The sequence below is a fragment of the Conger conger genome, chromosome 14 (assembly GCF_963514075.1).
Source record: "Conger conger chromosome 14, fConCon1.1, whole genome shotgun sequence".
NCBI classification, from domain to species: domain Eukaryota; kingdom Metazoa; phylum Chordata; class Actinopteri; order Anguilliformes; family Congridae; genus Conger; species Conger conger.
The window spans coordinates 47,080,574-47,098,135 of record NC_083773.1 but is presented as its reverse complement, the minus strand read 5'-3'; the positions used below and the strand labels follow the sequence as shown (position 1 = coordinate 47,098,135).

The following is a 17,562-nucleotide window of genomic DNA, read 5'->3' as shown; positions in this document are numbered from 1 at the left end:
GCTATTTCACCGAATTCCCAATGGCTCGTTTAAAGACCCTGCCTCTTTCTTACATTTAAATTTAATTTCTTAATATAGGAGACTGGCCGGGCTTGTCAGTTCTGTACTAAAATTCATGCCTTTTATCTATGCACTTTTGATTGAAAGCCTGGGCCCGTCACTCCCACTGACCTGGATCAGGGTGCTCACTCCACATAATGTCAGTTGTTAGCTAACATTAGCTACTTATCATACGACTGTAATAATGGATAACGAGTACAGCAATAACAGCATTATAAATATTGAGCCGTATATGCATGAGCCCATCGTTAATCCTAGGCCTGGAGAGTAAAGTAACATTACACTCACCAGCTAACATTAGCTATATTTACAGACAAGTACAGCTCATTGCTACATTAGCAAAATTATCCATACTCACCGAGCACTTTATTAGGTATTTTAGACTAATTTTTTTTACTTCTACTGCTGTAGCCTATCCACTTAGAGTTATGATGCATTGTGTGTTCAGAGATGCTCTTCTGCATACCACTGTTGTAATGTGTGGTTATTTGCGTTACTGTCACCTTCCCGTCAGCTTTGACCAGTCTGGCCATTCTCCTCTGATGTCTCATTAACAACATGTTTCTGTCTGCACCATTCTTTGCAAATGCTAGAGACTAGTGTGCGTGAAAATCCCAGGAGATCAGCTGTTGATAGATATACTCAAACCACCCTGTCTGCCACCAATACGATCAAATTCACTTAGATCAACCATTCGACAGGGGAAAACATTAACTGAAGCTCATGACCCGTATCTACATGACTGTATGCATTGCACTGCTGCCACACAATTGGCTGATTAGATTATTACACCTACTTATTCATGTGATGAAGTAAAAATGTTCTGAATAAAGTGAGTGTACGTATGTAGTGTAAAAATTATAGTGTAATGGAAGTTTTAAAAAAAACATGTAAAAATGTTTTTCTTATGGGAGTCAAGTACATCAAGTTCTCACACTTTCTGAATGAAAAGCATTTGAGACCAGCTTTCTTCTCACTCTAATAGACATTCTGCAGTTCAGCCAATCCACATTATTTATGCAAATTAGCTGTGAAGCCTGTGATGTCACAATAGCCTCTATCCTCTAGAGTTCATGCGCTCTCAGTGACCACTTTATTAGGTACACCTGTACACCAGCTTGTAAATGCAAATATTTAAACACCATCGTATTATCAGTAGTAGCAATATTCCACCAATTTAGCGAGCTCACACTCCACATTTTTTCTTTAGGAAATGCTCATCTTTTATCATTATAATGTCATCAGTTATAATTATAATTTCTTATTCAGATGACGCTTTTATCCAAAGCAACACAGTTGATTAGACTAAGCAGGGGAAAATCCCACCTGGAGCAATGCAGGGTTAATGGCCCAGCTGTGCAGGTCTTATCTGAGGCTTCAACAAACAACCTTCTGGGTCCCAGTCATGTACCTTAGCCACTAGGCTACAGGCTGCCCCAGTCATGTACCTTAGCCACTAGGTTACAGGCTGCCCCAGTCATGTACCTTAGCCACTAGGTTACAGGCTGCCCCAGTCATGTACCTTAGCCACTAGGCTACAGGCTGCCCCAGTCATGTACCTTAGCCACTAGGCTACAGGCTTCCCCAGTCATGTACCTTAGCCACTAGGCTACAGGCTGCCCCAGTCATGTACCTTAGCCACTAGACTACAGGCTGCCCCAGTCATGTACCTTTGCCACTAGGCTACAGGCTGCCCCAGTCATGTACCTTAGCCATTAGGCTACAGGCTGCCCCAGTCATGTACCTTAGCCACGAGGCTACAGGCTGCCCCAGTCATGTACCTTAGCCACTAGGCTACAGGCTGCCCCAGGCATGTACCTAAGCCACTAGGCTACAGGCTGCCCCAGTCATGTACCTTAGCCACTAGGCTACAGGCTTCCCCAGTCATGTACCTTAGCCACTAGACTACAGGCTTCCCCAGTCATGTACCTTAGCCACTAGGCTACAGGCTGCCCCAGTCATGTACTTTTGCCACTAGGCAACAAGCTGTCCCAGTCATGTACCTTATCCACTAGACTACAGGCTGTCCCAGTCATGTACCTTAGCCACTAGGCTACAGGCCGCCCCAGTCATGTACCTTAGCCACTAGGCTACAGGCTGCCCCAGTCATGTACCTTAGCCACTAGGCTACAGGCTGCCCCAGTCATGTACCTTAGCCACTAGACTACAGGCTGGCCCAGTCATGTACCTTAGCCACTAGACTACAGGCTGCCCCAGTCATGTACCTTAGCCACTAGGCTACAGGCTGCCCCAGTCATGTACCTTAGCCACTAGGCTACAGGCTGCCCCAGTCATGTACCTTAGCCACTAGGCTACAGGCTGCCCCAGTCATGTACCTTAGCCACGAGACTACAGGCTGCCCCAGTAATGTACCTTAGCCACTAGGCTACAGGCTGCCCCAGTCATGTACTTTTGCCACTAGGCTACAAGCTGCCCCAGTCATGTACCTTAGCCACTAGGCTACAGGCTGCCACAGTCATGTACCTTAGCCACTAGGCTACAGGCTGCCCCAGTCATGTACCTTAGCCACTAGACTACAGGCTGCCCCAGTCATGTACCTTAGCCACGAGGCTACAGGCTGCCCCAGTCATGTACCTTAGCCACTAGGCTACAGGCTGCCCCAGCCATGTACTTTTGCCACTAGGCTACAAGCTGCCCCAGTCATGTACCTTATTCTAGTGTTTTGAGATGCTCGATTTGATTTTCATGAGCTGTAAGCCGTAGTCATCAAGATTAAAACAAAAAAAGGCTTGAAATATTTCACTTTGTGTAATGAATCTAGAATATATGAAAGTTCCAGTTTTTGAATAAAATTATGGGAAAAAATGAACTTTTCCATGATATTCAAATTTTTTGAGATGCAGCTGTATTTAAGGTGGCTTTTAATTCATTTTATATATGGTTTTTAAAACTATTTTCTCTTTAAATTGATCATTTTCTCACTTATTACCTTTTCATCATCGTGCCATTTTGTTTATTGTCCTCTGTAAAATATTTTTGTGTTTACATTAAATAATTAGCAAAAGATACTATTTATGCATTTTTCAATCAATCAATACATTTTTATTTGTATAGCTATTTTAACAAAGGGGCCTTTGTCCTAAAGCAGCTTTACTGAGAAACCGGTCCCCAAGAGTATGCCAAGGGCAACAGTGGCAAGGAAAAACTCCCTGACTAACAGGAACAAACCTTGAGCAGAACCTGGCTCAGTACATTACATTACATTATTGGCATTTGGCAGACCTATCCAGAGCGACGTACAGTTGATTAGACTAAGCAGGAGACAATCCACCCCTGGAGCAATGCAGGGTTAAGGGCCTTGCTCAAGGGCTCAACGGCTGTGCAGATCTTATTGTGGCTACACCGGGATTGGAACCACCGACCTTGCGGGTCCCAGTCATTTACCTTAACCACTACGCTACAGGGTCATGTACCTTAACCACTACGCTACAGGCCGCCCCTAGGGGGAACCCATCTGCCGCTGGTTGACAACCGGTTTGTTGAAATGGTTTTAAACACAAACAGATGAATAGAAGTACATAAATGTTTTCCTGCTTGTTTATGTCAAAGACAACCTACACCATACAATCCACGAAAACTGTTAATTGGCTTTTGAGTAGGCTGATCATGCATGCGTTGCATGTGAGACCCCGAAATAAGCAATATACCATAGACTGGGCCTTAGACCCTGGTTGAGCAGGTGGGTGGCGAAAGTGAAATTCGGACCTGTCTGACCCAAAAATTGCAATAAGCTGCACCAACCTGGCAATGAGCTGCTCACTCTGGATTGATACACCCCGAACAGTGGCTCTCCTCCACACCAAAATTACCAGAGGCAACTGGATTGTCCGGAAAATACTAAATCAACAACACGCCAGACACTGGCGCCTAAAGTGTCGCAACAAACCAGAATATCACAAGACTTAATTTATAATAAATTGACGCAACAGCAAAAGGGGCATCATCTGTTATACCATGACTGTAAATTAAACTGCAATAAATATGCATGAACTGCACGAGTGCAGAGGGTAGTGTTAGAGAATCTCTTACATTGTTGTACACCATTTACTGTCATTAATCATTTCCCTTGGGTTTGCCTTAGCCTGCTATCCTCAGGAGGAAGTTGTGGTCAAATGTGTGCCGACATGCACTTCCTGCTAAGTCACCAATCACGGGAGTCAATCTAAATTTTTCGATAATGGCCCAAATTAACACATTAATGCTCACGTCTGTGCTCACCATTTTTCAAACTTTACAGAAGGTTTTTTTTTTTTTTTACTTCCAGAAAACAGAGATGTGTTGCTGGAAAACATAAATGCATTGCAGATCACTTAGAACACGAAAATATGCAGTATCTGATCCTCACATTTTTGCAAAAACATGCAGTTATTAATACCTGTTATTACACACATTTTTAGTACCATTGTATCCAATTTCCAAACTGTATCCATCCATTTAGCCATCACCACCTCAAATTTTTAATTCCTGGTTTGGATTTGCCAATTGGACAGTTAAATCATACTTAACAAAAGAGTATAGCAAAGGTTTGAATCTGCTTAACCACAGGCCAGGTTAGTTTGGTGGGCAGGATGCACTTGTGAAAGCTGAGATCTGATACCAATGAACTTAACCTGCTAAAATCCAGCAATTAATTTCAGTCCCCTGTAGGTGACATGCTTTGCTGGTGTTAATCTCACAAGCCATAAATCGACTCTGCAGAAACTGACACTACAAATGACATTGAACAAACTAAAAGCACTGCAGCACTGACCATACTATTCTGTCAAAACTGGCTAAAACTTTTTTTTAATTTTTTTTTTTTTTTAACCAGATCACAGTTTGGGAATATGGTTCCGGTGGGGTTTCAGTAACCCTAATGGTAAATATGACGTTTGACTGTATGGTATTATATTTGGTACTTTATAACCAAAGGACTTTCGATACCAAAGTTAATGAATTCTTACTGTCACAAACATTCCAGTTCTATACAATAATACATTGCCAAAGATGTCCTTTCATATTACATCCTTGTTTTCTTGAATGTGAGATTTCACTCTTATTCAACAGGTTACATTCATGAAAGGTCAGATGGATTAAAAAGATAATTGGTTAGGCGTACATTACAGTTCCCATTTTAAGCACACACTGCTCATAAACACCTCAAATGAAACACAACACAGACACGTATCAATTTCATGTCATACACACAAAAGGTTCCATTTTTACGTTTCATGTAAGGAAATTGAGAGCAGCCATGTTTAAGAGCATAGCACAATCACATGACCACATCCGCTATGTAATCAACAAGCCTAAGGGTCTTGACAACTTGGTAGCTAGCTAGTTGGTAGTTCACACAATGTGAAAATGTTAGCCTATATACTGTATGCCAATAGTCTTAAAGAAAATGCTTCTGATTGTCGAAAGAAAGGCAGCAGTCTAACTTCATTGTATTGTTTCATTGCGACAATTTTATTTATTGAATTTATTAGGGACAGTGAACATTAATCAACATTTTCAATTTCCACATCAATGTAAATGTGCCAGAGTTAGCTCATGAGATAATTTTCATCTGTAGTTCCTAACCTGAATGGACTGTGGAAGGAAACCAGAATACCCGGAGGAAATCCACAGACACGGAGAGAACATGCAAACTAGGGGTGTGAACGGTTAAACGTTTAACCAGTTAACCGAAACTGATTTGTAACCGGTTACAAAAAATTGATAACCAATAATTTTCAATATGTTCAGGCATATTATTGCGGTTCTAAACTAGCAATCGACTAGCTTCAGTACTTCGAGCAAGCAATCTGGCCATTTTAGGGGGTTTAAACACCACAAGGAATTGAATGCTACAGTATTGGAGCTAATTTCTGTAGCTGATGGTTGACTTATGGCTTATTGTAACGATATGTCATTTTGTTAACGTTCACAGAGGATCCATGTTTATTCGTTGACACGTGAATTCAATACCGGAAAATTGAACGTAGCTTTCCACTTCTGCTGTATCTACATAAAAATAAACAAAGCAATACACCATTGCACAAATGTTGCATGAAATATGACAATACGCTGTTTACATTCAATCTGCAATCTGTGGCGATTTCAGAGGGTTAAGAATGTAAACACCGGAACGGCGTTGAATGCTACAGTACTATAGTTGTCAAATAATTTCTGTATGTTTTAAATCTGTAGCTGTTAGTTCACTTATGGCTTATTCTATGGCGTTTCTTCATCCGTGTTTATTAATTGACATGCAAATTCAAACTACCTGCAAACCGAACTTCGCTTTCCACTATGTGGTATCTACATATAAATAAATAAAGCAACACATTATCATTAGCTATTTATCTATTGGATATTGAAAGTGAAAATTCCATGCTTTCATTGAAAAATTTACACATTAATCTCACCACCATGATGGTCCCACGCCATTTAAAAATGCATTGGCATATAAAATGCAAGTTTACCATTACATAAGAATATATGAAATTGTACAGAGACCTGCATTGGCATGAAAGTAAAATCATTAGACCAGCCGCCTACAGTAAAATAGACCCGGTGTTATATTATATCAGGCAAACATTGCGTGACCACAAAATTTTTAGGGCCTCCAGGTATTAAAATACCATGCAGTGCATTATATTTTATTGAAGGTATAAAGTTAAGATTTGTCATTTTCAGTCAGTGTCATGGGTGCTAGCAAACCACCCTGGTTGTTTTGAGAGTTAAGCACACTTGTCAGGACCAATATGCTGAGAGCTTATCTGAACTGGCATTACAATCTCAGATGAAACTAAAGTAAAAAGCGAGCTACAATCATGCTTTTCAGGGCTAGAGAAACAGGACAAAGCAACTGGGCAAGTCAAGAAGAAATAAGACTGCTTTACAACCAATTCCCCCAACACACACACACAGTCACACATGTGCATGCAAATGCACACACGTACACACACATACACACAAACACTTATGCACACATGCATGCAAACGCCCCCCCCCCCCCCCACACACGCCCTCCACAAATTGACCTAACCTGTTCTTTCTCTGTTTTTAAACAGAAAGCCCTCATGGCTGGTGTATTTTGGTCACAGAAGAGTTTGTGTCTGTGATCCTCCTTTCCCTTGTGTTACTTGTTAATAAAAAAAAAGACATCTTGCATAAAGATGGTCAATTTAAAGCTCCTTGCGACATTGTTCCATTACAGTTTTGGTTTGGGTGCTGCCAGACCACGAGTAGTAAAGAAAGACACAATAACATTTCTATTTTATAAAGTCAAGAGCTAAACTTTCACATCACTTTTTCTTACATTCCTGGAAATGAGTAGCCTATGTTACAAGAACCCAACCCCATGGGTGCACAAAGAGCACAATGGCAGATAGCAACATCAACTGAACTACCGGCGGCTGTTTCACACAAATCTCCCTCTCTGGTTATCTATCCAAATCTGGATGGCCAGCAAGAACTGAAGCTCATACATTCTGCAGCCCCATAAATTTAGGTAGTATGCCACATCCTTATGTATCCAGAGCAATTGGCCACCCCTTCTTCTCACTGTTAAACTTCCACAATGTGTGCAGCAGGTTCAGGCAGGCACTGAACCAGAGGAAGAGCACTACTAATTAAACCTCTTCCCAAGGGAGCGCCAATTATACATCACCCTGCAGGACTCCATATCACCTGGCAAAAGGGCACTGCATCTCTAAGCACACCGTCTCACTGTATTTCTCTAAGCGCACTGTCTCACTGTATTTCTCTAAGCGCACTGTCTCACTGTATTTCTCTAAGCGCACTGTCTCACTGTATTTCTCTAAGCGCACTGTCTCACTGTATTTCTCTAAGCGCACTGTCTCACTGTATTTCTCTAAGGACACTGTCGCACTGTATTTCTCTAAGCGCACTGTCTCAATGTATTTCTCTAAGCGCACTGTCACACTGTATTTCTCTAAGCGCACTGTCACACTGTATTTCTCTAAGCACACTGTCTCAGTGTATTTCTCTAAGCACACTGTCTCACTGTATTTCTCTAAGCACACTGTCACACTGTATTTCTCTAAGCACACTGTCTCAATGTATTTCTCTAAGCACACTGTCTCAGTGTATTTCTCTAAGCACACTGTCTCACTGTATTTCTCTAAGCGCACTGTCACACTGTATTTCTCTAAGCACACTGTCTCACTGTATTTCTCTAAGCGCACTGTCACACTGTATTTCTCTAAGCACACTGTCTCACTGTATTTCTCTAAGCGCACTGTCTCAATGTATTTCTCTAAGCACACTGTCTCACTGTATTTCTCTAAGCACACTGTCTCAGTGTATTTCTCTAAGCACACTGTATTTCTCTAAGCACACTGTCTCACTGTATTTCACTGTATTTCTCTAAGCGCACTGTCACACTGTATTTCTCTAAGCACACTGTCTCACTGTATTTCTCTAAGCACACTGTCTCAATGTATATCTCTAAGCACACTCACTGAATTTCTCTGAGCGCACTGTCTCAAATACAGTGAGACAGAGTGCTTAGAGAAATACATTGAGACAGTGCGCTTAGAGAAATACAGTGTGCTTAGAGAAATACAGTAAAACAGTGTGCTTAGAGAAATACAGTGAAACAGTGTGCTTAGAGAAATACACTGAGACTGTGTGCTTAGAGATATACATTGAGACAGTGTGCTTAGAGAAATACAGTGTGCTTTGAGGAATTTCTCTAAGGACACTGTCTCACTGTATTTCTCTAAGCGCACTGTCTCATTGTATTTCTCTAAGCGCACTGTCACACTGTATTTCTCTAAGCACACTGTTTCACTGTATTTCTCTAAGCACACTGTCTCACTGTATTTCTCTAAGCGCACTGTCTCAATGTATTTCTCTAAGCACTCTGTCTCACTGTATTTCTCTAAGCGCACTGTCTCACTGTATTTCTCTAAGCGCACTGTCACACTGTATTTCTCTAAGCGCACTGTCACACTGTATTTCTCTAAGCACACTGTCTCAGTGTATTTCTCTAAGCACACTGTCTCACTGTATTTCTCTAAGCGCACTGTCTCAATGTATTTCTCTAAGCACACTGTCTCAGTGTATTTCTCTAAGCACACTGTATTTCTCTAAGCACACTGTCACACTGTATTTCTCTAAGCACACTGTCTCACTGTATTTCTCTAAGCGCACTGTCTCAATGTATTTCTCTAAGCACACTGTCTCAGTGTATTTCTCTAAGCACACTCACTGAATTTCTCTGAGCGCACTGTCTCAAATACAGTGAGACAGAGTGCTTAGAGAAATACATTGAGACAGTGCGCTTAGAGAAATACAGTGTGCTTAGAGAAATACAGTGAAACAGTGTGCTTAGAGAAATACAGTGAAACAGTGTGCTTAGAGAAATACACTGAGACTGTGTGCTTAGAGAAATTCAGTGAGACAGTGCGCTTAGAGAAATACAGTGTGCTTTGAGGAATTTCTCTAAGGACACTGTCTCACTGTATTTCTCTAAGCGCACTGTCTCATTGTATTTCTCTAAGCGCACTGTCACACTGTATTTCTCTAAGCACACTGTTTCACTGTATTTCTCTAAGCACACTGTATTTCTCTAAGCGCACTGTCTCAATGTATTTCTCTAAGCACTCTGTCTCACTGTATTTCTCTAAGCGCACTGTCTCACTGTATTTCTCTAAGCGCACTGTCACACTGTATTTCTCTAAGCGCACTGTCACACTGTATTTCTCTAAGCACACTGTCTCAGTGTATTTCTCTAAGCACACTGTCTCACTGTATTTCTCTAAGCGCACTGTCACACTGTATTTCTCTAAGCACACTGTCTCACTGTATTTCTCTAAGCACACTGTCTCACTGTATTTCTCTAAGCACACTGTCTCAATGTATTTCTCTAAGCACACTGTCTCAGTGTATTTCTCTAAGCACACTGTATTTCTCTAAGCACACTGTCACACTGTATTTCTCTAAGCACACTGTCTCACTGTATTTCTCTAAGCGCACTGTCTCAATGTATTTCTCTAAGCACACTGTCTCAGTGTATTTCTCTAAGCACACTGTCTCAATGTATATCTCTAAGCACACTCACTGAATTTCTCTGAGCGCACTGTCTCAAATACAGTGAGACAGAGTGCTTAGAGAAATACATTGAGACAGTGCGCTTAGAGAAATACAGTGTGCTTAGAGAAATACAGTGAAACAGTGTGCTTAGAGAAATACAGTGAAACAGTGTGCTTAGAGAAATACACTGAGACTGTGTGCTTAGAGAAATTCAGTGAGACAGTGCGCTTAGAGAAATACAGTGTGCTTTGAGGAATTTCTCTAAGGACACTGTCTCACTGTATTTCTCTAAGCGCACTGTCTCATTGTATTTCTCTAAGCGCACTGTCACACTGTATTTCTCTAAGCACACTGTCTCACAGTATTTCTCTAAGCACACTGTATTTCTCTAAGCGCACTGTCTCTGTATTTCTCTAAGCACTGTCTCACTGTATTAGTCTAAGCACAAGTGTCTCAATGTATTTATTTAAGCACACTGTATTTCCCTAAGCGCACTGTCTCACTGTATTTCTCTAAGCACACTGTCTCACTGCATTTCTCTAAGCACACTGTATTTCTCTAAGCGCACTGTCTCACTGTATTTCTCTAAGCACACTGTCTCACAGTATTTCTCTAAGTGCACTGTCTCACTGTATTTCTCTAAGCACACTGTCTCACTGCATTTCTCTAAGCACACTGTATTTCTCTAAGCGCACTGTCTCACTGTATTTCTCTAAGCACACTGTATTTCTCTAAGCACACTGTCTCACTGTATTTCTCTAAGCACAATGTCTCACTGTATTTCCCTAAGCAGGTATGAAATATAGTTGGATATTTGAATATAGGTTGATATTTGCACAAATAACACCATGTAAATTTGGTGCCAATTGGCCAAATGGGTAAATAGTAAAGTTTTGAAATATATATTTGCAATTAACTATTTGTATCAGTGGCATTTTTCAACTGTACAAACTAATAACAAACCTGACAGGGCAGACACTCACAACTATTAGTACCAAAACTTGACAACCCTTAAAAAAAACTGTTTGTTGCTTGGACAAAATAAAATGAGTAGAAGTGCGAGGGTTGAGCACAGCAGCGGCGGAGCGTCACATATACCCATACAGTAAAGTTGTAAAACATTTAAACAAAACCCAGCTAATGCTTTACACTGTGATTCAATACCATTCTTAACCATTTCCAGTGCAGATCCTCCACTCTAGGCAGTGTAGAAATGTAAGGTTCGCTGTCCCCTTGTCATTTGGGGCAGCTGTAGATCAGCATTAGTGTGTGTGTGTGTGTGTGTGTAGGTAGGTAGCCACACTCAGGCAACCCATTGTTGGCCTGCCATTCTTTGACCACAGTGCAAGCTTTGTAACCGTAAATCATATGGCACAGGTTCGCTCAGCAAACCCATGCAGTCTGTGGGGGAGGCGCTACACTGCACTCAAGGCTGGCAGAGTTAGCCTGGCCCATGTGTATGTGACACAACACTATGAAATTCTATAAAGCCATTCAATAGCCATTCAAGTGTCAGCTGAGTGTATGATAGCATTGTTCAAATAATTAGCCAAACTGGTAGCCTATCTAAACAAACAGCTGGATAATATGAGTTGACCTTAAACTGATTTGTTTCATTATGGTTTTGGAAATCTTTGGATCTGACTGGTCACAAGAATACAATACAAAAATAATAATAAACTGTCCCCTGACCTCTGACCCTGCCCCCAGCCCCATGGGGCAAACGTCTTGATGGGGCCCCTACTTTGCAGTTCATCACTGTAAATAGAACAGGAGTAAACTCTCTGCACTCCACATTCCATATTTTGGGTGGGCCAAAAAATAACATCAGATCAGTTACAAAACAAACTAATCAATTTGCTGAAGTAGCTACGCTCACAGTTTTAGTATAGTATATATAACAGTACAGTTGTATTTTGGAGACGCTTTCCCTTGTATCATAGGAACTCAATCAATAAACACATTCATAAAAGTTGAAAATGTGCGGCAAACACAGCTGAAAGTTGACAGGTTATTGGCAATGTTTGTCCTGTAATTATCTTGAAAAGAACCTAGAGGCGGTCAGAAAATTTGGTAGCTAGTCAGCCCGTCCCTACTCCCGCAAAAATCTCGCTAGCCTATAGTTTCATGCTTGTAGACCAGGACGAAGTCAAGGCAGCCTTGAATTACACACACCTTTCCGGTCCACTTTATTTTACTTTTCCTATTTAACATCACTGCTAGCTGGCGAACAAGCGTGACTCGCGGGACAGTCCTGTATGTCAGCCCCTTTACACGTGTCCCGACTTATTCTGAGAAAATGAACCGTATTTCAGTAGTACCATATTTCAATTAGTTTTCGGACTCTAATTGCCATTGTCGTAGTTATGTGCAAATTGCATTGTATCCTCCAGGGAAACTAGTCATCATACGACCAATGGACATGTTAGCTAAACTTTAAACCCTAAGTATTAAACTGTCACTTTTATGATCCCGACACAGGTTGTAATTAGCCAGAAAGCTTCGCAGAACAATGCTGGCCATATAGGTAGTCACCAAGTCATATAGCGGCTAGCTTGCTAACTTACAGTAGTCAGCACAGTGGTATTATTTACACAAAGACACGTCATGGAGCAAGTTGGTAATCTACCTTGCTCCCTTAAAAGACATTTCTCAACACGACTTTTTGAAAGCGGGTTACAGTTATCTTTGCTGCTGGTTGGTGACTAGCTAACAGGTCGGTAGCCAACTTGCTGCAAACGCACGTCAATTAATTGCTAGCCTGCTATAAGTTAGCTAACGCGACTTACCTAACAGTAGCAGTCTGTGCGTTTGCTTATACTCTCTTTTCTCGGCTTTCAGGCTCTTGTCGATGTTCCGACTCCGCTTGTTCTCCGCTTTGATCCGGGCTTTCTTTTCTACCCTCAGCCGATCCCGTAGCTGCGGGTCGGTGGTATAGTCCATCTGTCCAGTTTCCCCATCGACACCGGCGCTGCCACCCGTTCGCCCGGTGTAGGTTATCGCGGACTGGGGTCCTATTAATCTGGATCTCAGACTGTGACACATCCCCATCGCGTTGGGCCAGTTACAGAAAACAGCTACTCAACTGCCAAATGTATACTCGCAGAGGAGGAAAACACCATTATGATGACGATCCGGTTAGGTCAGGGTGGTGCGTTTACAACACTGACAAATAAAAGCCGCTATACGCTTCACCTAGCTCCTGTCCTCAAGGTCTCTCTCCACACTACTCTCTGCTGCGCCAGCTTCCGTTTGTCGAGGAAAAGCTACATAATAAACGATGCACTTTACGCGGTGTTTCCCCCCCCCCCCTCGATTTTCGTCTTTTCGGCCTCAGTTTACACCTCTTCCTAGTTGCCTTGCCCTTTTCTCCGGGTTAATTCTCTTTTTTTCTGAGCAACAGGGAGAAAAAAAACAGAGCCACGCTTTGGCGTCACGTGATCAGGAAACGTGAACCATCATTTATAACCCAGTGAGAAAGGGGCCTTCTCTCTACAGCGCTAATGAGACAGAGTAGGCTGCACGGTGTTAACTTGCGTAAAATTAATTTAGATTTTTTCGAAATTCTGTCACCCCATGCTAATGTATGTTTTGTTTCAGCTGTCTTCCGTCTTAGTGGTCAAAATGTCCACCAGTCGCAAATATACCCGTGTTAGTCGTACTAGTCAGATGCAAAAGATGAGCAGCAGCCTGTTGCACCAGTAGAACATAAGTTTGATCGCAAGCTATAGTTCCCAGACATTCACATGTCACCCCCCTGCTCAGCAACCTCCACTGGCTGCCTGTTATGGCTCGCATCAAATTTAAAACTTTGGTGCTTGCATACCAGGCAGTTAAAGGATCAGCCCCTGTGTATATTCAATCCCTTATCAAGACCTATACACCAACAAGACCCCTCCGTTCTGCCACTTTGTGCCGTCTGGCGCCTCCCCCTCGCCACACCTGCACTTCACGCTCACGACTGCTGTCTGTCCTGGTCCCACGGTGGTGGAATGACCTCCCGGTGAATGTCAGAACGGCAGAGTCTCTGACCTCCTTCAAGCTCAGACTGAAGACCCATCTCTTCAGGCTACACCTTTCCCTCCCCAACTCACAATCACTGTGATTAGCCTTAGACCGTAATGGCACTTATGTATAGATATCGTTACTTGTATAGGTATTGTTGTTTTTATTGGCTGTTGTTGTATTCTAGCTGCCAACAGTGGTATGCTAGTTTGAAAGTTGATTGTACTCTTCAAGGGTTCTGAATTTCTGTATGTTTACACTAGGACTCGGAACTGTACTGTCCTCTCAGATCTACTTTTGCACTTGTTCTTGTGATTGATTTGCACTTTGTTGTACGTCGCTCTGGATAAGAGCGTCTGCTAAATGCCACGTAATGTAATATAGTGTAAAGCCAACACTAAAAGTTACTCAATTTGTTCATTTTTTTGGGGTGGGTTTGCTTCCAGTGTAAGGGTTACCGTTAACTTAGTTGTAAGTATAAAGGTAGTCCAGATAATATTTTGGGTGTATTTTTTGTCCGTAGAAAAATAAAGTACTAGCTAGTTGGCTAACTATGTATTACAAGGGTTCTTTTCTGTTCTTTATCAAATCAAGCAGATACAAATATACAGATATAAAATAGTAGATTATATTGTTGATTTAAGCTTAGCGCCTGATTTTTCATTATTTATTATTTATTTATTTAGTTTTATTTGAGCAGTACAGTAAATTATAACTATAAACTAAGCTAATCCAAAACTAATCCAAATCCAAAGATAATCCAAAAACATAGTTTTTATTCCGAGTTCAAGCCAAGAGATCCAAGACAACACCAAAAACAGCAAGCAAAAGAATAGTCGGGAAAACAAGCAAAGGGTCAAAATCAGTGGAGGCTCCTCCATAGAGGTGGAGGAGGCCTGGCCTCCCCAATAATTTGAGAGAAGAGAGAGATTTAAAAAAAACAATAAATATATTTATTTTATTTATTTATTTTAACAAAAAACATATTTTTTATTTTTTATATTCATATTATTTTAGTTTTGTTCATAAATCTAAATTTTCCCATGGCTAAAACCCAATATTGCAATTGTAAAGCAACAGGCCAGATTTCCCTATCAGTTTGTATTAAGGGAGGCCAGGCCTCCCCTAGGAAATTAGCTTTTCATAGAAGTCAATGTAATGCATTTTTTTTCATGCCAATATGTGATTGGCCAGATCACTGAAAATGGGTGGGCAACGGAGGCCTGGCCTCACCATGCATTGTGTCCAGGGCTGAAAGATTGACATTTTGTTCGTCCAATCACATGCTACTGGTTCATTTGGAATCAACTATCCTTTCCTTTCCTATTCAACACAGAAGCCATTTTGAGAATTCGCTAGTCACTTCAGTCAAACGCCATAGTGGCTACGAGTGTCCTATCAACTTGTGCTTTTCAGGAAATTTAGAGAACACCCCTGGCTATCATCCCTGGAGCTAATTAGCTAAATATAGCTAATTTGGCCAAACACTTTTGCTTAAAACTACCTCGGAAGTCGGCGAGATTCTAGCGCAATTTGAGATCTTGGGCTGGAGATATGCAGATTCCAGATACTAGGGAGTGAGAATGACATTCAATAGGTCATGTTAGACACCATTTGGGATTTATTGAACAGTTTTATTTTTAATGTAGTCCATTTCGTTTTATTACAAGTCAATTTAATAATCTTCCATATCAAATTACTGAATTGTTGCTCTGTGAGGAAATTCACTCTAAATACGAATAGAGTGCTGCCCTCTAGTGGATAACGTTAACGTTAGATAAAGCCAACTGGAACCATATTTTTACATATTTTATATTAAATATATTGAATAAAACTACATATGATAAAGAAAGTGTTATCTTATCTTTTTTATATGCTAAACTTGATTAAATTGGTGATTACATGTTGAAGCTGTAGAAGAATGAAAAATGTAAGCTAAACAAAATTGTTTTTAACTACATAATTAAAATTCCTGCCTTTTACACATGTTCACTTGGCATTTATATTACATCCAAATGTCATTTCTCAGCTTAATTATCAGGCAGGCTCATAGACTTACAGCAATGTCATTTCTTCAGGAAGGCACAAGGCTAAACTCTGCACAATGAATTTCATCGGCCAGAACTTTCTGACTGTAGCTTACACTCCAAATAGTATGCCTTTGGCCAGCACAAAGACAGATAAGAGAACAGGGAACATTCCATCGCGAGTGAAGTGAGCAAGCGGAAAAAAATGGCCTCCTCAATTCTGGAAGTCACCAGCCTCCACTGGTCAAAATCCAAGTAATCAAAGGGCTAAGGTACAAAAGGGCTAAGGCAGGAAACAAAGTCACAAAACAAAGCAAATAGTCAAAACCAAGAAAGAGAAGGGCAAACAAAACCAGAGGGCAAGGCAAAACTCGAAAATCAAAACAAAAGGGGTGTCTTTTAGGAATCTCAAAAATAGGCATACAAAAACTCAGCACTATCAATGATCAACGTTCTGCCAATGGATGAAGTGGAGACTGAGGTTTAAATACATGAGGGAAGGTGACCATCTAGGTGGGGCTGGGGAGAAGGTGGGCTAAACAAATAGAAAACAGGCGGGGAAACATAATAGGGTAATAACATCATAACAGGAGGGAGACGAAAACGCAGACTGGATGCACGATAACACACGTAAAACATACGGCTCCGGATTAGGGAGTAGACATTTGCATAGATTGAAGACGTAGTGATAGTCAGAGACAGGTGTGAACACTTCGCTGAAACTAGAGAGGGGTACAGGTTTATGGTGCATTGGGACTCCTTTTGGGACAGGGGTGAGCTGTACAAACATGACGGGCTGCACCTGAACCAGAGGTGAACCTTTGCACTGGGTCAGTGTATGCTTAGGTTAGCACAGGATTATTTAAACTAGGGATTTGGGGGGCAGGGAGGATAGAGAGGGTAATGGGCAAGGAGGTACAGACTGCCCAGACGGAAACGGCGAAGGCTACATGTAATGGAGAGAGACAATAACAAAATCTTTTCAGGGCAAAAATCAAGTAATGGTGGGAAGTGGAGTCCCACAGGGCTCGGTGCTGGGGCCACTGCTTTTCTTCATTTACATAAATGAGCTAGACTCTACTAAAGTAATCCAGGAAGACTTAAACAGAATCCAGAAGTGGGCAGAAACCTGGCAAAATGAAATTCAATACAACTAAATGTTAGCACTGCCGCCTCACAGCAAGTGTTCCTGGGTTTGAATCCCGGTCGGCCGGGGCTTCTCTGGGTGGAGTTTGCATGTTCTCCCAGTGTTCGCGTGGGTTTCCTCCAGGTACTCAGATTTCCTCCCACAGTCCAAAGACATGGAGGTTTGGCTGACTGGAGAGTATAAGTGTGTGAGTGAATGGCGTGTGTGCCCTGCGATGGACTGGCAAGCTGTCCAGGGTGTATTTCTGCCTTTTGCCCAATGTATGCTGGGATAGGC

At 41.6% G+C, this 17,562-nt stretch overlaps 1 protein-coding gene across 3 annotated transcripts in view; it reads right to left on the bottom strand.

Annotated features, from left to right (window-relative positions):
• The window catches only part of gnas (GNAS complex locus), a 107,121-nt gene extending 93,606 nt beyond the window's left edge, over positions 1-13,515 (bottom strand). The window contains exon 1 of one of the 3 annotated variants that reach the window (XM_061219076.1): positions 12,897-13,515. In XM_061219076.1, the coding sequence (XP_061075060.1) occupies positions 12,897-13,158 (262 nt within the window). In that variant the 5' untranslated portion in view covers positions 13,159-13,515. The remainder of the gene's footprint in view (positions 1-12,896) is intronic. The other 2 variants (XM_061219075.1, XM_061219073.1) reach the window with 2 other exon arrangements.
• Between the last annotated feature and the right edge of the window lie 4,047 nt (positions 13,516-17,562).